This window comes from Tachysurus vachellii, chromosome 10 (assembly GCF_030014155.1).
Source record: "Tachysurus vachellii isolate PV-2020 chromosome 10, HZAU_Pvac_v1, whole genome shotgun sequence".
Taxonomy (NCBI): domain Eukaryota; kingdom Metazoa; phylum Chordata; class Actinopteri; order Siluriformes; family Bagridae; genus Tachysurus; species Tachysurus vachellii.
This window is the reverse complement of record NC_083469.1, coordinates 625,380-647,500: the sequence shown is the minus strand read 5'-3', so window position 1 is coordinate 647,500 and position 22,121 is coordinate 625,380. Positions and strand designations below refer to the sequence as shown.

The following is a 22,121-nucleotide window of genomic DNA, read 5'->3' as shown; positions in this document are numbered from 1 at the left end:
AATGATTCAGAATATGATTCAGAGCCAGAATCAATGAGTCTCATTCAGAACCTAGAGTCCAAATCTGACTCCTGATGCAAACTAAATCCAGTTTTTACTTCTATTTATTTCAGTTCTGACTCCTGCTTTATTACTAAATTATGATCACACTGAAACTCTTCAACTCAGATTCTAGTCTAACTTTGGTTCAGATTCATGATGCTACACTAACTCTGCCTGGTGTGCTCTGGTCCTGACCTGCACTGGATGTCCTCCTGCAGGGCCACCATCATGGTGAGGTGTTGCTCCAGCTCTGGTTGGCTAAAGGAGTCGCTCTCGGCCTTCAGTGGGTCGTTCATCAACTTGAGCTCGCTCTCCCATGGCAGGATGTACGTGTGGCCGTAGTAGAACCCCAGGGGGATTTTGGCTCGTGCATTGGTGCTCCCATAACGCCCAATTACTGTGATCTGAGGGGGGCAGAAGAAAGACGTTAGATCTGGACGACGGCCTGGTGTCGGCTCCACGCCCACTGCGCTGGTGGTGTATGCGTTTACCTTCATGAACCTGCAGACAGGTGGAGGCAGCAGGTCATGGAGGATGAGTGAGTGTGTGCTAATGTCCGTGGCCACCACCAGCCTACGTCCATCCACCTCTTCACCCAGAGTCCAGATGTCGATGGACAGAGATGCCAAGTCAGCACACGTGGGGATCAGAGCATCTGTCAGCAACACAGGACGTCCAAAATCCAGCGTCACGAACCGCCTCGCTCCTGTGTACACACACACACACACATTTTATGTGCTATCCCCTGACCGCTGTTATTCAGACTCAGTGAGCATAAGTATAAAGTACTGACCTGAGTGCATGCGCTCGATAATGATGGACTGGTGCGGTGGAGGCTGGAGAAAGTGTGAGGCCTGAGAAATGGCCAAGGCAAGACCACTGCCCATTGGGTTCTGACACAACAAACAACAATTCAACACACATCCCTACACAACACAATGTAAAGACATCACAAAAAGGTCATGTGCTATAATTACAGCTACAATTACAGAAAACTGGTCCTATAACTTTCATAAAAGCAGCAAGACTTTAAAAAGAGTGTGTGGCCAGTGTGAAGTAAAACATCATTAATTATAAGCCGTGTGTAAATGTGTGTTTAAATGTGTAGACATGTATATAAAAGGTGTATTTGTTCATTGGTTTGGTTTTATGAACATACACTAACTGTAGTTTTGTGTGTGCGTGTCTGAGTGTGTGTGCATGTGTGTGTGTGCGTGTGTCCATCTGTGCACGTGTGTGTGCGCGCGCATGTATGTGTGTGCATGTGTGTGTGCGCATGTGTGTGTGTGCATGTATGTGTGTGTGCGAGCATGTATGTGTGTGTGTGCATGTGTGTGTGCATGTGTGTGTGCGCATGTATGTGTGTGCGCATGTATGTGTGTGAGCATGTATGTGTGTGAGCATGTATGTGTGTGAGCATGTATGTGTGTGAGCATGTATGTGTGTGAGCATGTATGTGTGTGAGCATGTATGTGTGTGAGCATGTATGTGTGTGAGCATGTATGTGTCTGTGCATGTGTGTGTGTGTGCATGTATGTGTGTGAGCATGTATGTGTGTGAGCATGTATGTGTGTGTGTGCATGTGTGTGTGCGCATGTATGTGTGTGAGCATGTATGTGTGTGAGCATGTATGTGTGTGAGCATGTATGTGTGTGTGCACTTACCGGTTTGGTCTTGTGTGTGTTCTTGCTGTGTGTGTATGTGTGTGTGCGCGCATGTGTGGGTGTGTGTGCACTTACCAGTTTGGTCTTGTGTGTTCTTGCTGTGTGTGTGTGTGTGTGTGGGTGGGTGTGTGTGTGCACACTTACCGGTTTGGTCTTGTGTGTGTTCTTGCTGTGTGTGTATGTGTGTGTGCGCGCATGTGTGGGTGTGTGTGCACTTACCAGTTTGGTCTTGTGTGTGTTCTTGCTGTGTGTGTGTGTGTGTGTGGGTGGGTGTGTGTGTGCACACTTACCGGTTTGGTCTTGTGTGTGTTCTTGCTGTGTGTGTGTGCAGTCGGGACAGCTGGGTCTATGATGTTGTTAGGAAATAGCTGCGCGAGTTCGGCCCCGATAGCAGCGCTCACTGCCTCGTTGGGTGGGGTCAGAGGTGGAGTCATGAAAAGGGGTGTGGTTTTAGGAGTGGGTGGGATCACATCACTGGGATGGATGAAGAAGCCAGGAGCACCAGATGAGTTTGACACTATGGAGCCGTGTGGCTGCACTGCCACTGATGACGTCTGGTGAAGCTTCGCCTCCAGTTTCGCTTTCTGCTTCCCCAAAAAACAGACACGATGACACACACACACACACACACACACATACACACACACACACACACACACACACACACATACACACACACATACACACATACACACATACACACACACACATACACTCCTTAATTACACAAACTCAGATTTCTACAGAACTACAATACTCATCACACTTAACTCAGCACATTTAACAGTGCTTGTTGTAGGGGGCGTGGCCACATGTCAATCAGTAGGTCATGTGACCAGAACATCTCAGTAGTATTTACTTGTACTTCATTAACATCTCTCGTAACCCTGGTGTCTTTTCTCTGACTGTTTTAAACCTTATCTAGACTTTATTGCTCTCTGATTTTAACGGTACGATGTTCAGAAACATAGAAAGAAAAAAGAACAAGCTTTTCCTGAAGCATCTTTATGCTGAAATAAAGTGTGTGTGTGTGTGTGTGTGTGTGTGTGTGTGCGTAAGAGACAGACTGAGTGACCTGTCGCTGCAGTTGGAGGTGTGTGTGTGTGTAAGAGACAGACTGAGTGACCTGTCGCTGCAGTTTGAGGGGGGGTGTGTGTGTGTGTGTGTAAGAGACAGACTGAGTGACCTGTCGCTGCAGTTTGAGGTGTGTGTGTGTGTGTGTGTGTGTGTGTGTGTGTAAGAGACAGACTGAGTGACCTGTCGCTGCAGTTTGAGGGGGGGTGTGTGTGTGTGTGTGTGTGTAAGAGACAGACTGAGTGACCTGTCGCTGCAGTTTGAGGGGGTGTGTGTGTGTGTGTGTGTGTAAGAGACAGACTGAGTGACCTGTCGCTGCAGTTTGAGGGGGGGTGTGTGTGTGTGTGTGTAAGAGACAGACTGAGTGACCTGTCGCTGCAGTTTGAGGTGTGTGTGTGTGTGTGTGTGTGTGTGTGTGTGTGTGTGTAAGAGACAGACTGAGTGACCTGTCGCTGCAGTTGGAGGTGTGTGTGTGTGTGTGTGTGTGTGTGTGTGTGTGTGTGTGTGTGTGTGTGTGTATGTGTGTGTATAAGAGACAGACTGAGTGACCAGTCGCTGCAGTTTGAGGTGTGTGTGTGTGTGTGTGTGTGTGTGTGTGTGTGTGTGAGTGTGAGTGTAAGAGACAGACTGAGTGACCAGTCGCTGCAGTTTGAGGTGTGTGTGTGTATAAGAGACAGACTGAGTGACCAGTCGCTGCAGTTTGAGGTGTGTGTGTGTGTGTGTGTGTGTGTGTGTGTGTGAGTGTGAGTGTAAGAGACAGACTGAGTGACCTGTCGCTGCAGTTTGAGGTGTGTGTGTGTGTGTGTGTGTGTGTGTGTGTGTGTGTATATAAGAGACAGACTGAGTGACCTGTTGCTGCAGTTTAAGTAGTTGTTGTTGTTTCTCCTGCAGGACCTGTAGCTGTTGTTCTGCAGACACCATGGCGTGGGACAGCGACTGCAGCGCCACCTGCGCAGCCGAGCTCAGAGCTGTAGACGCTTCTCCCACAGTGCTCCCTGATAACCCTGCCACACTGGGGGTCACACCAAACGTGCTCACTGCAAAACGGTAAAGATCAAACTGTTAAAACTGGGACCCAATGTTCTGTATGTTATTACACATCTATAACCTAGACAGCTTACACACCACCATCACCTGCTATTCAAAGGCTTATTATTTACAGACAGACAGACAGACAGACAGATGCGTGAGGAATAAAGGAGAGCTCTGTACCGGTAAACATACTTGCATTGTCCCTCTCCACTCGGGTTCCGTCACTGGTGGACACACAAGTAAAGTGCAAAGGTTCTACCTCCAGCAGGCCAGTGAGAGACGTGAAGCTTCCTTCAGCAGCACCGCAACTGCTCACTTTACCGTTTCCTACACACACACACACGACATGAACTCTACTATTCAACAGATCTAACTGGATGTGTGTGTGTGTGTGTGTGTGTGTGTGTACCTGAGAGAATGTCAGACAGGTCGATCTCATCTGACTGAACACCGATGCTGCTGCTGTAGGAGTTCTTACAGGAAGATCCGCTCACCTCCAGATCAAAGAGAACCGGGTCGAACGGGGATCCGTACAGGCCGTACCTGTGTGAGTAAGCGCACACACACACACATTGTGTTATGTGTCGTGTGAGACTCTTTAGCTGTCATCGTGAATGCAGAGTGTGTGTGTGTGTGTGTGTGTGTGTGATAGGAGTTCTCTGACCTGGTCTGTAACAGAGCCTCCAGTGGAGTGAGACGCTCCTGAAGCTGCCGTGATGACGTCGTTAGGAGAGACGCACAGGCCGTACTGCAGCTCGCCAAATCTTCATCTTTCACATAGTTTAACAACACAAAGTACCAGTACACAGAACCTACACACACACACACACACACACACACACTTTACATTTATGGAAGGTGTCTTTAGTATAAGTGATAAAGTAGACTAATTAAATAAAGGTCGTTACCTCCCGTAGCTGCAGCAGGTAAATAAGGCATGTTCTCCAGCAGGGCCTTCAGCAGCGCCTGACTAAAGCCCTGCTGATTCACTTCTCCTTTCCCGTTACTGCAGAAACACAACATTCATCCACCACAATCACACCACCATCACACACATCACTGAACTCATCACCGAGCTCCATCCTAAACCTTGTGCAGTGTTTATTCACATCAACACTGTGACTGTGTCAGATACTAAACCAGACTGGTTGGGGAATGAAGATGCTGGAGGACAGAACTGACCTTATACAAAGTGCTAGAAAGCGAGCGCATTTGTGAGCGATGCTGCGTCCTGCTTGGAAAAAACACACACGGATGATATCGACCAGGCGTTTCCTGGTTTTGGCCTGAAGCCCCTCCTTCCCTTCTTTAAGGCTGCAAAAACAATACACATGTTATAGAGACTCTAACAAATAAAAACACACACACACACACACACAGACATGAGAAACAGAGCTGAAATCCAACAGTTTACTTTTATCTCATGACTTGTATCAGAAATACAGCTTTAGTGTCAATAATTCAATCTGCAATTAAGTTATTAACATCTTACAGACGTATCTTACGTTACATTTACAGCACAGAGGACGACACTGATCCTGATTCACAGAGCTGGAGATGAACAGATCACTGAGTCTGAGAGTTTATTCAGAAATCTGTTCCTGATGTGAAGAAGAAAACCTTTGTAACCTCCTGGTGTAAATTTACTAGTGAATGTAAAGGTGGACCTGATGGACATTATGGATTACTACATGTTCTCACTGGAACACACTGTGCAGGTGAAACCTGAAGAGCTTTAGAGTCTCCATCAGAAACACATCCTCATTTTTATTATTATTATTATTATTATTATTATTATTATTTTTATTATTATTATTTTTATTATTATTATTATTATTGCCATCAGTGAATCAAACCGAGGTCTACGTCTGTTTTTCGTGCTCCGAGCCGCCTGTATTTTACTCTACTGTACGTTTCCTTTTACAGACTTGTGGGTGTTGGATATATGCAAATGAGCTGCATTTACATTTACACACACTGCTGAAAACTTCCTGATACATATTAGAGTAAACATCTCCACAGTGTTGATGCTGTGAGATACTTTACACTGGGTTATGGCACACAGAGTTTACAACATTAACACCCGAGTGTGAGGGAGTTTAAGGAGTAAAATGACCTGCAGGGTCCGTTAGTGTAAACTCCAGCCAGCCAGCACAGGACATCCAGGATGAGGCTCTGGCCGTGTTCAGAGGGAGTGTTCTCCTCACTGCGCTCACACAGTGCTGACAGTAACCTCTCCTGTAGCTCAGGGAACTGCAGCATCGCACACCGCTGCACTCTATACACACACACAAACACACAGAAACACACACACACACACATACAGAGAGAAACACATAGAAACACACATATACACACAGAAACACACACACAGAAACACACACAAACACACACACACACAAACACACACACAAACACACACACACAGAAACATGCCAGTTTATTTCCCTTTATAATTTCTGAAGGTGTAAAGTGAATAAAAGTTTGTGGCTGCACCTTTAGAGTTTGAAGCTGAACCACAGATAACTGACCTTTCTTTGGGTATGGAGGTCTTCTTAAACCTCCTGATTGTGACGGACACCTCCAGCAGCAGGTCGCAGCCCCGCAGGTTATCAGGCTTTTTCGAAGCCACCTGAGGATCCGATTTGGACGTGGAGGCCTTCTCCTGAAAACATGTTTATGTTACAAATATTTGTGGTGTGTGTGTGTGTGTGTGTGAAGCCTTCATCTCCACCACATATACATTACAGCACAGTGGAATACTATTCTTGACATATCCCCACTCAGGAGGTTGGGGTCAGGTCTATATTTCCTCCCAACAGAAGGGTTGATGGTCCTAAATCTGTGTCCTAGTGAACCAGTGTTAAAGTTTCAGTGACAGAAACTTTAAAGCACTGTTGTACGTAGCTGTGGATTAGGACGTCCGCCACGTGCCATAAATGTTCAATAATATTCTACTATATAATTGTGTGTAATTAGTGTGTGTATGTGTGTACCTTGTGTGTGTACCTTGTGTGTGTGTGTGCGCATACCTTGTGTGTGTGTGTATGTGTGTGTATACTGTGTGTGTGTACACCGTGTGTGTGTGTGTGTGTGTGTGTGTGTGTGTATATGTGTGTGTGTATGCGTGTGTACGCATGTGTGTGTGTACCTTGTGTGTTTGTATGTATACCATGTGTGTGTGTACCTTGTGTGTGTGTGTACCTTGTGTGTGTGTGTATATATGTGTGTACCTTGTGTGTACCTTGTGTGTGTGTAACTTGTGGTGTGTGTATATATGTGTGTACACCTTGTGTGTGTGTACCTTGTGTGTGTGTATATGTGTGTACCTTGTGTGTGTGTGTGTGTACCTTGTGTGTGTGTGTACCTTGTGTTTGTGTACCTTGTGTGTACCGTGTGTGTGTATATGTGTGTACCGTGTGTGTGTGTGTGTGTATGTGTGTGTACCTTGTGTGTGTGTGTACCTTGTGTGTACCTTGTGTGTGTGTGTGTGTGTATATATGTGTGTACCTTGGACGCCTGTGCTTTCTGGAGTAAGGACGACAGCGAGTGTGTTTTGTGTTTGTGTACCTTGTGTGTGTGTACCTTGTGTGTGTGTACCTTGTGTGTGTGTATCTTGTGTGTGTGTACCTTGTGTGTGTGTACCTTGTGTGTGTGTGTGTGTGTGTGTGTGTATATATGTGTGTACCTTGGACGCCTGTGCTTTCTGGAGTAAGGACGACAGCGAGTGTGTTTTGTGTTTGTGTACCTTGTGTGTGTGTGTATATATATGTGTGTACCTTGTGTGTGTGTGTGTGTGTCTTGTGTGTGTGTGTACCTTGTGTGTGTGTGTGTGTGTCTTGTGTGTGTGTACCTTGTGTGTGTGTGTGTGTATGTGTGTGTACCTTGTGTGTGTGTATATATATGTGTGTACCTTGGACCAGCGAGTGTGTTTTGTGTTTGTGTACCTTGTGTGTGTGTGTACCTTGTGTGTGTGTGTTTGTGTGTGTGTGTGTGTGTGTGTACCTTGTGTGTGTGTGTGTGTGTGTGTGTGTTTGTGTGTGTGTGTGTGTGTACCTTGTGTGTGTGTGTGTGTGTGTGTGTATATATGTGTGTACCTTGTGTGTACCTTGTGTGTGTGTGTATGTGTGTGTACATGTGTGTACCTTGGACGCCTGTGCTTTCTGGAGTAAGGACGACAGCGAGTGTGTTTTGTTGCTGCACTGTGGTTTAGTGGGAGTCATGCGCACAAACCGGCGTGGACTTTCCTCTGGTCCCTTCTCACACACTGCCTTTATATGGACGAGGAACGACCTGTACTTTCCTCCTGCCATGCCTACACACACAGTGAGACACCAGGAGACATGATGAGAGTGAACGAGACACCAATTACAGAAAAGTCTCATGATGAGAAGATAAACATGAAGACGACACACTGAGACACCAGTTAAGAGACCAGCGAATGAAACCCAGTGAGACACAAGTGAGTATTTTAAAGCTGGACCTTTAACAAGTTTGGGGCTGGTGAGGCTCAGCATCCCTGCGTGACCTGAGAGGTCGAGACCGCTGGCTAACCACACAGGGCCACACAGGATGTCCTCTTTATGGTCCTCCAGGAATGGACACAGTCTGGATCCTACAGCACAAGAGGAGAACACACACACACACAAGTAAGCCAGGAGAGCACAAGGCAAAGGTGTTCCTTTAACTAGAGCAGTGATGGAGCTGAGTGTGCGTGTGTGTGTGTGTGTGTGTGTGTGTGTGTGTACGCTGTACCCCCAGTCTCCTCGATGTCCATGAACTGGATGTCATCTGTGAAGTCGTGCAGTAGAGGCTGACCGTTCCTCTCTCCGTTGGTCTGCAGCGAGTGAGACAGAGGGAAGACGATCTGACGATCTACTGCTGACTCTGAGAGAAAAACACAGATCATTAAAGATCAGAAGTCTAAAGTCTATAATGAGTTCAATCTGTTTCTATTGTCTGAATTTATAAATTGTAAAAGTTATACATCATATATACAGTGGTGTGAAAAAGTCTTGGCGCCCTTCCTGATTGTTTATTTGCATATTTGTCGCACTTTAATGTTTCAGATCATCAAACAAATGTAAATATTAGTCAATGATAACACAAATAAACACAACATGCAGTTTTTACATGAAGGTTTTTATTATTAAGAGAAAACTAAACCCAAACCCACAGTGTGGCCCTGTGTGAAAAAGTATTTGCCCCCTAAACTGCAGCAGGACAATGATCCAAAACACACCAGCAAGTCCACCTCTGAATGGCAGAAGAAAAACAAAATGAAGACCATGGAGCGGCCGAGTCAAAGTCCTGACCTGAATCCTATTGAGACGCTGTAGCAGGACCTTAAAAAGGTGTTTCCTGCTCGAAACCCCTCCAATGTGGCCGAATTACAATTCTGTAAAGACTGGACCAACATTCGCCTACAGCCTCAGCTGTAACAGACTCACTGTAAGTTATCACTAACACTCGATTGCAGTTCTTGCTGCTAAGATTTGACCAACCAGTTATTAGGTTTAGGGGGCAAATACTTTTTCACACAGGACCATGTGGGTTTAGATTTAGTTTTCCCTTAATAATAAAAACCTTCACGTAAACACTGCATGTTGTGTTTATTGTGTTATCTTTGACTAATATTTACATTTGTTTCATGATCTGAAACATTAAAGTGTGACAAACAATAAATCAGGAAGGGGGCCAAGACTTTTTCACACCACTGTATAATATACAAAACTGATGCTGCAGGGAGACTGAAGCACCAAGAATGTGAGAAAATATTGATGGTTAATGAATAATAATCTGAGGATCGTGTGAGAACATCCTACAGTTAAGAGTAATGTCATTAACTATAATGTTCTGGGCTACACCACAGACACAGTCTCGTCCTCACCGCTGCCCTTTCCCAGGCCAGGCGCTTTATTCTTCAGCAGCGTGACCTGAATCTGAGGAATGTTGGTGATACTGGCGTTCAGTACAAACTTGAAGTCCACGTGTCCAACCATGCAGGCTTTGGGCAGGACCAGCTCGAACACGTGCTCGTCCCAGCTGGTGCTGAAATCGGAGCAAAACAGGCTTAATGAGGGGAATCTTTCAGGCTAATAATGCTAATTATGTATAAATGTGTGTGTGTGTGTGTGTGTGTATACCTGTCACTCTGCAGTTTCCAGGTGCGTGTGTGCTGTGCGGCGTCCCCATGGTGTTGTTGGTGGAGGTGTTGAGGGTGGCGTCTCTGCTGCTGCTCCTGCTGCACCTCCACCCAGCAAGGCGGCACCGTGGCCGAGAAGCGCGGCGTTAACGTTTCAAAGCGTGTCAACTCCACCAGCGAGGACAACGTCTCAACGCTCAGGGGCTGCTCCACCAGGAGGTCAACTCCTAAACACACACACACAAATGACACTGCTGTATCCTGATGGCTTGTTCCTGTCCCCAGGTGATGGTGTGTGTGTGTGTGTGTGTGTGTGTGTGTGTGTGTGTGTGTGTAACACTACTGTACCTGTTATACCAGGACTCGATGGATTAGATGAGGGTTTCGCTCCCTCCAGTAGCTGTTCGACCCCTTTAGCAACGGGGCCGTCGACAAAAATGTCGGCGTCATCAATATCGTCACACACACCTCCAATTTGAAGGAAATGAAGCTCTCCACCTTACAGAGGAGAAACGTTTTGTTTTAAACGTTAGACGTGCTGTACTGGCACTATACACACAAAATGTTCACGAGAAAGTTTTTACATAAATATGAATACATTAAAACTTTAAGACGGACACACACACATTTGTTAGATACATTACTATGTAATCAGCATGTTTATTGTGTGTGTGTGTGTGTGTGTGTGTGTGTGTGAGAGCAGGAGAGAAAGACTACACATAATAAATACCCTCTTCAGAGTAACCCAGATACCCCACAACACCCCCAAACCCAAACAACACGCCCCTTTTCTGTACGGCCCTCATTTGCATATTAAAATGTGAATGGCTCTTATGATGCAGTAACATTCTTATGATGCAGTAACTCTCACGTTCCTCCCAAAATGTCTGAGTAATTAATCATCTTATTATAGTTTGTTGGAGCTGAAATGTAAAGATGTAATGAACACTTCTGTCCCCAACCAATAATAATGATTACCTCTAGTGCAGGCACACAGGCGATCCGTGCCAGAGCAGTAAGTGATGGAGACAAAGGGATCTACCTCTTCCACCCCTTCTTTCTTAGACGGTTCCACTTTGGCCAGCACCTCCAGAGTGGACAGGTCCAGGATCATCACGTATCCCGCTTGTGTAGTGACCACCAAATGGCCTAGTCCGGTCACGTCAGACCTCTTTTCCTTCCCCGATCCCGCCGGAGCAGGAAATCCCAACCCAGCACCGTTTTTCACACCCATGGGAGTGGACTCCTTAGACGTGTCTTCTGCGTCGTCCTCCCTGGCGTCCAGCACGTCTGGCGGGAGCAGGAGCAGCGACGTGATCGAGTCTCTCGGATCTCGGATCTGCTGTACCTTCACGGGTTCCTCCTCGAGTGTGACGATGCGAGTGGAGTAGTTCAGCTTATACAGCGCCAAATATCCTCCTCCTCCTCCTCCTCCACTACCCCCGAGTGGCCTGGAGGAGTGTGGCTGCTCCAGCTGCTCTAATGGAGGCAGGATGAGCGGCGTTTGGCTCTGTGAAGTGCTGGCGTGTCCCTGATGTCCGTTAGCCATCGTCTGGCCTTTCCGACTTCTACACAGAGCCGAATGCAGACGATTTAACGTGTTCAGCGCCTCCACTTGGTTAATAGCATTGAGCGATTCAACAGAGAAGGGCTGCAGGACGACAAGCAAGTGAGCTCCGTCGCTACAGGGAGTGATGGAGTCCACGTAAAGGTTCTCGTCCTCTAGGGATTTAGGGAGGCGGAGACACTGCACTAATGTACCAGGTCTCGGCATGTTCCACTTGTCGCTGTCTAACGTGACCGCCGCGTCTGCGAACTGTTGGATGTAGGTGACGGGTGGGTCCTGGAGCAGAAGCTGCTCATGCGTATCGAACTCCATCTCAATGATCTGAGGAACAGTGAAGCCTTCCTCATGAAGCCCTTTCCCCATCAGATTGTTCATTTGGGAGAAAACCTTTCCGGGAGACTTCTCGTCCGCCTCCTTGATGCTGTAGAGGAGGAGAACCGGGAGCGTCCGGCGCACCAGTGTACCCGGAGAACCCAGATCAGAGGGGAAGGTGCAAGTTTCGATCTCCATTGGCCCTTGATCGGGCGAAAGGCCCTCAGGGGCCGGAGTGGGAGTCCTTAGGGGGTTTTCAATGGGGCGATGGGATTGAGACGGGGCCATGATGGGAGAACTGGCCGCTGAACGGTAGCTCAGTAAACCTCCGGCCAGCAAGCAGGGAAAGGGAATGTTGTGCTGCTCCGTGGGTTTGTCCTTCACGGGTTTGTCCACTTTTGTTGGACCGAGAGCATGAGGAGGGTTTGCTCCCAGTTCCTCCAGATCTTTAACGGTGTCCTCCAGGACGCTGGCTACAACCTCCCACTGGAGCTTCTCAGGTTGCTGAAGGACACTCAGAGCCGTCACACCCACACTCACCTCCATGTTCTCCTTCGGACCCAGTGGCCCTGGGGGGGGAAAAAAAAAACACACACACACAATATATAAATTATTTATTTTCCAGATATTTTTTTTATTTAACTATAAAAACATCTTGAAGATGAAATTAATTTATCTCCATAAACTCCTTAAAATGACATAAATGAGAAAAATAAACCATAATAATAAGAGATCAACATCAGGAAGATGAATTAAAAGAACAGAACAAATAAAAATGATATAAAAGGTTAGTGACTGTTCTGTACCTGTGACAGACTCGGATCTCGACTGGTCTTCACTGTCTGAGTCCTCCAGCTGATCATCACTGTGTTAATAAAAAAAGGAGGTTTAATGTTGAGTGTAACGTCTCCGGTGCACTTTCCCGACTCCTCAGAGCTCATTAATGACAGATTACAAATGTTTGCTCTTTAATCCAGTCAGTAAATCAGCCTGAATGCACAAAATGTCCCTTTACTCTTTTCAGCTCTACATTTATTGTGACTGTTGTTTAAAGTAAAGGAGCAGAAGGTGTGTAGACGTGTACAGAATTGTGTCACCTGTCCCCCTCCAGTTTAGGGATGTCTGAGCAGCTGGACGTGTCCTCTAACCAGGCCAGTGTGGGTCTGCGGGAGTCACAACCAGACACACTCTGTTGTTCACTTCCTGACAGGATCAGCTGCCTGAGGATGGCCGGGTCATACGGGTTCACCTCAAACTTTAAGTGCACCTACACACACACACACACACACACACACACACACAGACACACAAACAGACAGACACACAAACAGACAGACACACAAACAGACGCACACACAAAAACGCACGCACACACACAAACGCACGCACACACACAAACGCACACACACACACAAACGCACGCACACACACAAACGCACGCACACACACAAACGCACGCACACACACAAACGCACGCACACACACAAATGCACGCACACACACACACAGACACAGACACACATACACACATACACACAGACAGACACACACAAACACACACGCACGCACACACACAAACACGCACGCACACGCACGCACACACACACACACACAAACAGACGCACGCACAAACGCACACAGACACGCGCACACAAAACAAACAAAGATATGCACACAAACACACGCACACACACAAACGCACGCACACACACAAACGCACGCACACACACAAATGCACGCACACACACAAATGCACGCACACACACACACAGACAAAGACACACACAGACACACATACAGACAGACACACACAAACACACACGCACGCACACACACAAACACGCACGCACACGCACGCACACACACACACACAAACAGACGCACGCACAAACGCACACAGACACGCGCACACACACAAACACAGACATGCACACAAACACACGTACACACACACACACACACACACAAACACACACAATAAGCTGAGTGACAGTAGTATTTAAACATTCTGAGAGTGAAGTTTTTTAATGACTCATCCTATAGGATTATTATTAATGAGCTCTAATTGTTCTCGTCACTAACACGGCTCTCTGGTACCACTGATTAGTTACTGAAATGTGCTGTCACACTAGTCATGATTACAGCTGGTCACATGACCTCCGTACAGTGAAACCAGGTGAGGTTTTACTTCAGTCAGATGTTGGTGTACAGCAGCATTTAGTTTCTAACTTTGATAAGAATCTGCAGTGAGGTTTCTGTCTCTTCACCTCAGTCACAGGGTTTTTTTGTAGATATATATCTACACACACATTATAGATAAATATAGATATATTAACCTACAAGAAACTAAAATAACACACACAATAATCCTGCATTTTTACTAATAATTACTGATTTTTTTTATCTGTAAATTTGAAAATCTGTTTTGATTAAAAGCAAATCTTACATACAGCCAAACCAAAAACAAATGTATTAAATATATCATGAATATAATGTAAATAATACGGCGTATAATTCAGAATAAAGGTGTTTCATGTGACTCATGCTGGACTTTTCCTCTGGACTGTGACTTTAATAACGTAACTCAGGTGTGTGGTGTGACTTCATCAGTGGTGTTGGGTCTAAGAGACGTCTCTGTTCTACCTTCATGAGCTTGGACACGTCCCACACGCAGATCTTTCCTCTCTTGGTGGCCGTGGCGAGAAAGTGCGGGCAGCTGCCAAAGCCGTAGCAGGAGATCTTATCGGAGCAGTCGGAGCTGGGGAACTGGGCGGGGCTGGTGGCCAGAGTGACGGACAGAGGAACGTTTTGTGTGTGTTCTCCCTTGACGAAGGGGCAGTTGGGCGAGTGGCGCTCATGCTCGGACCTGAGAACACACCGGATTTAGAATGATAATGTGCCTTTTATCTCCAGTTAACATGTTAGCGTGTGAGTGTGAATGAAACCCCACCATGGCTCATCAGTCGGCTCCCAGCAGACCAGACACACACTGCAGGTGAAGCACATGGCTCGGTCGTCTCCTGTAGACGCAGGCTGTCCAGGAAAAGAGGAAAAACACAGAAGCTTCATTACATCTTCTCAATGTCTTCTGTAGTTTTAGACAAAAGTGCACATGCACATAAATATCCCTTAAAGTATAAACAGCACGTCGCCCTCCGTCAGCACAGAGCAGCACAATTCTGCATTCTGATTGGTCCAAAGTTTATATTAAAGGTGAGGTCTCCGTTGTTTGAGAAATGCTTCAGAAAACTGAGTCGGGACGACAAACTAAACAAAAACAAAACAAACGTGTAGCCAATGAGCAGAAAGGGGCGTGTCTTGTCAATATGGGCGGAGAGAGTGTTCAGTGCGCATGTGTGACATTAACAGAAAGCGGTTTTAACATTGACATGGAGGATAAAAACAAAGAAAGAAAGAGAAGAAAGGCTTACGATAAGGTAAGAAGTAGGACGTGTTAATATAGGATCAGCTTTCCAGCGCTGGAGAGAACTGAAGGAGCAGGAAGTTGGTCACATATTCACAGATTGGAGTTTCCTGAGTCAATAACTCCTGAGCTAAACACTGTTACTACACAAATAACACCTCTTTTCTATCGTAGTAATGTAGAGACGCAGCTACAACCGTGTTTTGTGTAGTAACAGTGTTTAGCTCAGGAGTTATTGACTCGGGAAACTCCAATCTGTGAATATGTGACCAACTTTACTTAAGACGCCGAGGCGCTTTTTTCCTTCTCGATAGGTGAGTAACGTTGGTTTTGTTTTGTTACACAGAACTAATATATGTCTTTGTCCTTTACATGATTATGTTTGTGTGTCATTTTTACTTGTTTGTTTATCTACAATCGTATTGTTCTTCACTTCAGCTGTGATAAAGACACATTTCTTTCCGTTAGTCGCCTGGGTTACGTATGTATGTATGTGTGGGCGGAGCTATCGATACAGGGGTGGGACCCATTTGGGTTAGGGGCGTGTTTGTTTTGGTGATTTTATATGTCAACATTGGCTTTAAAACAACAGAGACCCCACCTTTAACACATTGCTTCTATTATATTTTTGTTTCTATAGTAACGGCTCATTGCGGTAAAGCTGTTACACTGTTTTCTCACTCAGTAACATGATGAGCTTAGAGAGAGAGAGAGAAAGAGAGAGAGAGAGAGAGAGAGAGAGAGAGAGAGACAGAGTGAGACAGAGTGAGACAGAGAGAGACAGAGAGAGAGAGAGAGAGAGAGAGAGAGAGAGGGAGAGGGAGAGGGAGAGGGAGAGAGAGTGAGACGGTGAGGGAACAACTGTTAATTACTGTGTTAAAGAGAGCAAGAACACACAAATGTTAGATGTAGTGTAAATAATTGAAAAGTACAAGGTGTCATTCTTTAATAAATAAACATTGCTGTGTGTGTGTGTGTGTGTGTGTGTGTGTGTGTGTGTGTGTCCCTGAGCAGCTCACGTTCTCATTGTGATGTGCTTTTATTATTATTTAATAAGTTTGTTAGCACAGAAATGAATCAAAATAAGTTAACATTAAAAATCTGACTTTACAGGAATGTTAAGACACGTAACCCAACATGAACAAGTCCAGAGAGCTGTTAGGGGTTGAGATGAAACACAGTGGAGCGTCTCTCCCATAGTGAGGAATCACCCTTTATATCTTTTATATGTGTTAAAACAGAGCTGGCCATTCTCCTCGCCCTCCCCGGGCTCCGTCGGCATGACAACAGGACACACGATCTGAAGGAGTACCGGTGTCTCCGTGGTAACCGCCCCGATTCAGACTCTTTGGCATTCAGAATCAGAGTTTATTTGGCCGGGGATTCCCACAGGCGTCTAAACCAAAACCAAAAGCAGCTCCCTGCACTTCCATAACCAGTCACACAGGAAGACCGAGCTGGACGGAATTACAAACGCAACCTCACCGTTTTTTATTAGTATTATTTTAACATCTACACATTCCTGAGATAATGAGACGATGAGTGCAGGACATACCTGATGGTAGAAGCCGGCCTGGGCCATGGGGTCTGGTTGAGCCCACCTGTACCCAGCGTGAGGCCACGATGTGAACGTCTCTCTCCTGTTCGCCTCACTGTACATTAAAGACCTGAACACAAACACACGTCCACGTGAACATTCACACTGAGTACTTCTGTCTAACAGCAGCTCTGACTCGCTCTGACACCTTATCCTCGTGTTACACAGGAGTTTCTGTCTTATTAACTTAGAGAGTAAAGAGATTACGGGACTACTGATATAATGTAAATGACAACCGGAACAAATCTGTGTCATGGACTTTTATTTTCTTTATGGATTTATAAATAATTGTGATAAAATGATTTATCCAGGGTTCTTGTATAAAATCCTCATCACATCCCACACTCATGAAGGCTGGTTTTAATACCTTTGGAGTGGGTGTGGCCTATCTTTAACTCTATTGGCCACCTGAAGCCATACCACTGAGCATCCTGCACATTTTCAGTGTTCATGCACAGTTACTAACCTGTCTACTGAGCGTCCCGGGCCGACCCCGAGCTCCGGCCTGGCGCTGGGTAAGAGGTAGGAGAGTCTGTCCATGACAGAGGAGGCAACAGACAGAGCAGCGATGTTCTGGTTCAGCTTCTTCAGTTCATTTACTATGGCACTTGCAACCAGCCTCAACACGTGGTGGGGCAGATGGAACGTCACCGTCGCCCACTGAGAGAGAGAGAGAGAGAGAGAGAGAGAGAGAGAGGAAGAGTGTGAGTGTGTGTGTGTGTGTACACTGCAGTCTGGTGTGTACATATCAAACTTTAGTGTCTGTGTGTAATGTGGATGATTTAGAAAGCTGAAAAACTGCACTTAAGGAAACTCGAATTTGCTGACACATAAAATGGTGTGTGTGTGTGTGTGTAAGTAGATCTGCTGCACTGGAACCAAAACTGTATCCAAAGCAGAACAGAGTATTAGAACAGAGCTGAAAAAACATGAATACGCCCGGGTGGGCGTATGTCTAGAGCCCCGGGTGGGCGTGTGTGTGTGTTGAGCGCCGTGTGTGTCTATAGCGCCCGGTATGTGTGTGTGTCTAGAGCTCTAGGGGTGTGTGTGTGTGTGTGTGTGTGTGTGTGTGTGTGTGTGTGTGTGTGTGTGTGTGTGTCTGTGTGTGTAGAGCGCCGTGTGTCAGACCTTGGCCACTTTGTGATTGGCTGCCGTCTCGTGTGAGGTATTTTTCAGGCCTTCTTTCAGCTGAGTGAGGAAGAGATCATAACCCTCTGTGTTCGAAATGTCCACCTTCTCCAGACACGCGTACAGCATCTGCTGAGCCTGGGACACACACACACACACACACACACACACACACACAATTAGTTTACAATACTGCTTTAAATCTACTAAAACATTCCCACATGATTCTTTTTATTTGTTAGTGTTCAGATTTAAATTGATAAGTAAATAAATGATTTATAACAAACAGAATCAGAGATTAAATTCACTTCAGTTAGAGATTAGATCTCTCTCTTTTATAGACAGGGGGGCTTTTAATTCTGGACCTGGAGCTGACTGTATGGTTCTTCATGATATTTAGTTACACACCATATAAAACATCTCATATTCGATGAAGACGTTACAATCTCAGCCTTGCTGTGAGACGTGTGAAGAGATTTAGATATAATGAAGACATAATGTGACAGACAGGGAGACAGACAGGGAGACAGACAGGGAGACAGAGAGGGAGACAGACAGGGAGACAGACAGGGAGACAGACAGGGAGACAGAGAGGGAGACAGAGAGGGAGACAGAGAGGGAGACAGAGAGGGAGACAGACAGGGAGACAGACAGGGAGACAGAGAGGGAGACAGAGAGGGAGACAGAGAGGGAGACAGACAGGGAGACAGAGAGGGAGACAGAGAGGGAGACAGAGAGGGAGACAGACAGGGAGACAGACAGGGAGACAGAGAGGGAGACAGAGAGGGAGACAGGGAGGGAGACAGGGAGGGAGACAGGGAGGGAGACAGGGAGGGAGACAGGGAGGGAGACAGACAGAGGTGAATACCTCACATCAACCCTATAGAATACAAACAATACCCAACCTGTCTGTCTGCATTACTGTGGCTCGGTCATGTGACTGTAACCTCCTGCTGATCCACATCAGTACAAACACACACACCCACATCACTACACACTTCACTTCCAGGGACACACACACACACACACTTCACTTCCAGGGACACACACACACACTTCACTTCCAGGGACACACACACACACTTCACTTCCAGGGACACACACACACACACTTCACTTCCAGGGACACACACACACACACACAGACTTCACTTCCAGGGACACACACACACACACACTTCACTTCCAGGGACACACACACACACACACACACTTCACTACCAGGGACACACACCAACACATGTCCTGTTTTAGTCAGTGTGTGTTTTCCTGACTGTGATCTGCCTTATCACATGATTTATCACATGATTTATCACATGATTTATCACATGATTTAATAATTTATTGCTTTAATAAGATGAGAACGCGAGTGTTTCCACATTCATCCTGTGTGATACCTATATTATGGTTTCTACATGATATTACAGCACCATGACATCCTGTGAGGTTTACTCTGATATTACATGTCCAGACCTGCTGATCTTCACACACTAAGGAGCTCTGTGTTTCAGCACACTAGAATAAGTTCTGCCTCACAAACACACCAGATGATCAGACGTCTCCACAAAAACACAACTCATGAGCCAATCAGCATGTAAGTCTGGAATGACTGACAGGTGTGTGTGTGTTTTAATACCCAAGACTTCCCAGAAGTTTATGGCTCACTCACCTCCGTGACCGGGAGCTCCAGCTGGACCATGTCCTCCGGTTTGTCCACAGGAGCCTGCAGAGCCGTGTCGAGGAGCAGAATTCCGTTCAGGTCTTTCCTGCATCCCACTGCGTAATCATCCACAAACAGAACCTTATCCACCACTGGGAAGTACTGACACCTCACACGGCCTCCGGGCTTCGCTGTGGAGAGAGCGCGCACACACACACACACACACACACACACACAGTCAGCAACATGCAATGGATCAAATAAACATTTGGTGCCTCCAGATGTTTTTATTAATCATGTATTTGGTTATTTCTGCAGGTTCTTTCACTGTTTCCTGTTAATCCTGTTCCTGAATCACAGAGAAAAAGCACTAGTGTGCGGCGTAGATACGACACCGTGTACTAAAGTCACCCCATGAGACGAGTCCCAACACAGGTGTCAGGAGACGATTCAGCAGAACCAACACGATAAACTTCAAGACATTTATTTTGCCTACAAATGAAAGCAGCGTTAGATCAATACTCTGTAGTGTAAGGAAGGTGGATCAGGAGTGATGTGTAACTCTCCCACATCAATAACCAGTGCCATAACAACGTGTCACTGCAGTGGTATTAAAACAGACATAGTTCAGTGGTGGATTATGAGCTTTTACATTTAGAACTCATTTGTTGTTGCAGCAGCAAAATATTTAAGTGATTTTAATAAAAACTGACCATCTGTAATAATGCTAAAGGGTTATTAACACGAGGGCCCACATAACACCTGTGTGTGTGTGTGTGTGTGTGTGTGTGTATGTGTGTGTGTGGGTGTGTGTGTCTGTGTGGGTGTGTGTGTCTGTGTGTGTGAGTCTGTGTGTGTGTGTGTGTGAGTGTGAGTGTGTGTGTGAGTGTGTGTGTGAGTGTGTGTGTGAGTGTGTGTGTGTGAGTGCGTGTGTGAGTGTGTGTGTCTGTGTGCTAGTGTGTGTGTGTGTGTGTGTGTGTGTGGGTGTGTGTGTCTGTGTGGGTGTGTGTGTCTGTGTGTGTGAGTCTGTGTGTGAGTCTGTGTGAGTGTGTGTGTGAGTGTGTGTGTGAGTGTGTGTGTCTGTGTGCTAGTGTGTGTGAGTGAGTGTGTGAGTGTCTGTGTGTGAGTGTGTGTGAGTGTGTGTGAGTGTGTGTGAGTGTGTGTGAGTGAGTGCGTGTGAGTGCGTGTCTGTGTGTGAGTGTGTGTGTCTGTGTGCTAGTGCGTGTGAGTGCGTGTCTGTGTGTGTGTGTGAGAGAGTGTGTGAGTGCGTGTGAGTGAGTGCGTGTGAGTGTGTGAGTGCGTGAGTGCGTCTGTGTGTGAGTCTGTGTGTGTGTCTGTGTGTGAGTGTGTGTCTGTGTGTGCGCGAGTGTGTGTCTGAGAGTGTGTGTGTGCGAGTGCGTGTCTGTGTGTGTGTGAGAGTGTGTGTGTGTGTGTGCGAGTGTGTGAGTGAGTGTGTGAGTGTGTGTGAGTGCGTGTGAGTGAGTGCGTGTGAGTGAGTGCGTGTGAGTGAGTGCGTGTGAGTGAGTGCGTGTGAGTGAGTGCGTGTGAGTGTGTGTGAGTGTGTGTGTGTGAGTGCGTGTCTGTGTGTGAGTGTGTGAGTGCGTGTGAGTGAGTGCGTGTGTGTGAGTGCGTGTGAGTGAGTGCGTGTGTGTGAGTGCGTGTGAGTGAGTGTGTGTGAGTGTGTGTGTGTTTACTACTGTAAACAAAAATAATACACAACAGATTTTAATAATAATCTCTCAAAAATAAAGCAACATTCAGCAGCTCCTCCTCCTCCTCCTCTTCTTCTCCTCCCTCCTCCTCTTCCTCTTGTCCCACAGTCTTTAATGAGAAGCCTGGTGTCACTACTGAAACTCAGGAGCTTCATCATCATCACCACCATCGTGTCATGTGACATCTCTGTAAAAGCAGAGCTTCTCTAACAGGTTACTGTTCTGGACACTCAGGTGTGTATCTACATCACACCAAGAATCACACATCAGCCATGAAATCAGAGAAGAAACTGTTTCTGCTGCTCAAACTGGGAAATAAGGGTCATATAAGGCATCTCCAAACCTTCTGACCTCACAGTTCAACAGGACAGTTTCTAAAACACAGATCCTTCAAAGCCAACATGACCTACACACACACACACACACAGCTGAACACCTCTGAGACTGACGGAGAGCTGCAGAAGTCAAACAAATGAGAAGGAGCTGAAGGAGACTCCACCAGGAAAGAGGTGACCTTTAATAACCCCTGACACACCACTTCTCTCACATCTCACACTATTGATTGTCTCTCTCTCTCTCTCTCTCTCTCTCTCTCTCTCTCTCTCACACACACACACCCCATTTTGGAAGGTTCTGTGTGCATTCAGAAAACCTGATGGTCTGCAGTGCGGCGCTGATTTACACTGAGCCACACCCACTTCTGAGTATAAATATAAAAAAGCTTGGCATTCTTCTCTCTCTCTCTCACACACACTCACACACAC

The 22,121-nt window shown here is 46.3% G+C and overlaps 1 protein-coding gene across 4 annotated transcripts in view; it reads right to left on the bottom strand.

Moving 5' to 3' along the window:
- birc6 (baculoviral IAP repeat containing 6) overlaps positions 1 to 22,121 on the bottom strand; it is a 97,034-nt gene that overhangs the window by 68,083 nt on the left and 6,830 nt on the right. For 3 of the 4 annotated variants that reach the window (XM_060879969.1, XM_060879972.1, XM_060879970.1), the window contains exons 2-28: positions 19,655 to 19,836; positions 17,986 to 18,123; positions 17,324 to 17,517; positions 16,816 to 16,927; positions 14,787 to 14,869; positions 14,480 to 14,702; positions 12,934 to 13,103; positions 12,643 to 12,701; positions 10,936 to 12,405; positions 10,306 to 10,455; positions 9,959 to 10,184; positions 9,703 to 9,863; positions 8,568 to 8,699; positions 8,296 to 8,427; positions 7,958 to 8,127; positions 6,344 to 6,477; positions 5,929 to 6,090; positions 4,995 to 5,126; positions 4,721 to 4,818; positions 4,477 to 4,624; positions 4,222 to 4,355; positions 3,993 to 4,139; positions 3,630 to 3,817; positions 1,997 to 2,290; positions 836 to 935; positions 534 to 748; positions 238 to 446 (exon numbers count right to left, since the gene is read on the bottom strand). In XM_060879969.1, the coding sequence (XP_060735952.1) occupies positions 238 to 446; positions 534 to 748; positions 836 to 935; positions 1,997 to 2,290; positions 3,630 to 3,817; positions 3,993 to 4,139; positions 4,222 to 4,355; positions 4,477 to 4,624; positions 4,721 to 4,818; positions 4,995 to 5,126; positions 5,929 to 6,090; positions 6,344 to 6,477; positions 7,958 to 8,127; positions 8,296 to 8,427; positions 8,568 to 8,699; positions 9,703 to 9,863; positions 9,959 to 10,184; positions 10,306 to 10,455; positions 10,936 to 12,405; positions 12,643 to 12,701; positions 12,934 to 13,103; positions 14,480 to 14,702; positions 14,787 to 14,869; positions 16,816 to 16,927; positions 17,324 to 17,517; positions 17,986 to 18,123; positions 19,655 to 19,836 (5,563 nt within the window). The remainder of the gene's footprint in view (positions 1 to 237; positions 447 to 533; positions 749 to 835; positions 936 to 1,996; positions 2,291 to 3,629; positions 3,818 to 3,992; positions 4,140 to 4,221; positions 4,356 to 4,476; positions 4,625 to 4,720; positions 4,819 to 4,994; positions 5,127 to 5,928; positions 6,091 to 6,343; positions 6,478 to 7,957; positions 8,128 to 8,295; positions 8,428 to 8,567; positions 8,700 to 9,702; positions 9,864 to 9,958; positions 10,185 to 10,305; positions 10,456 to 10,935; positions 12,406 to 12,642; positions 12,702 to 12,933; positions 13,104 to 14,479; positions 14,703 to 14,786; positions 14,870 to 16,815; positions 16,928 to 17,323; positions 17,518 to 17,985; positions 18,124 to 19,654; positions 19,837 to 22,121) is intronic. The other variant, XM_060879971.1, reaches the window with a different exon arrangement.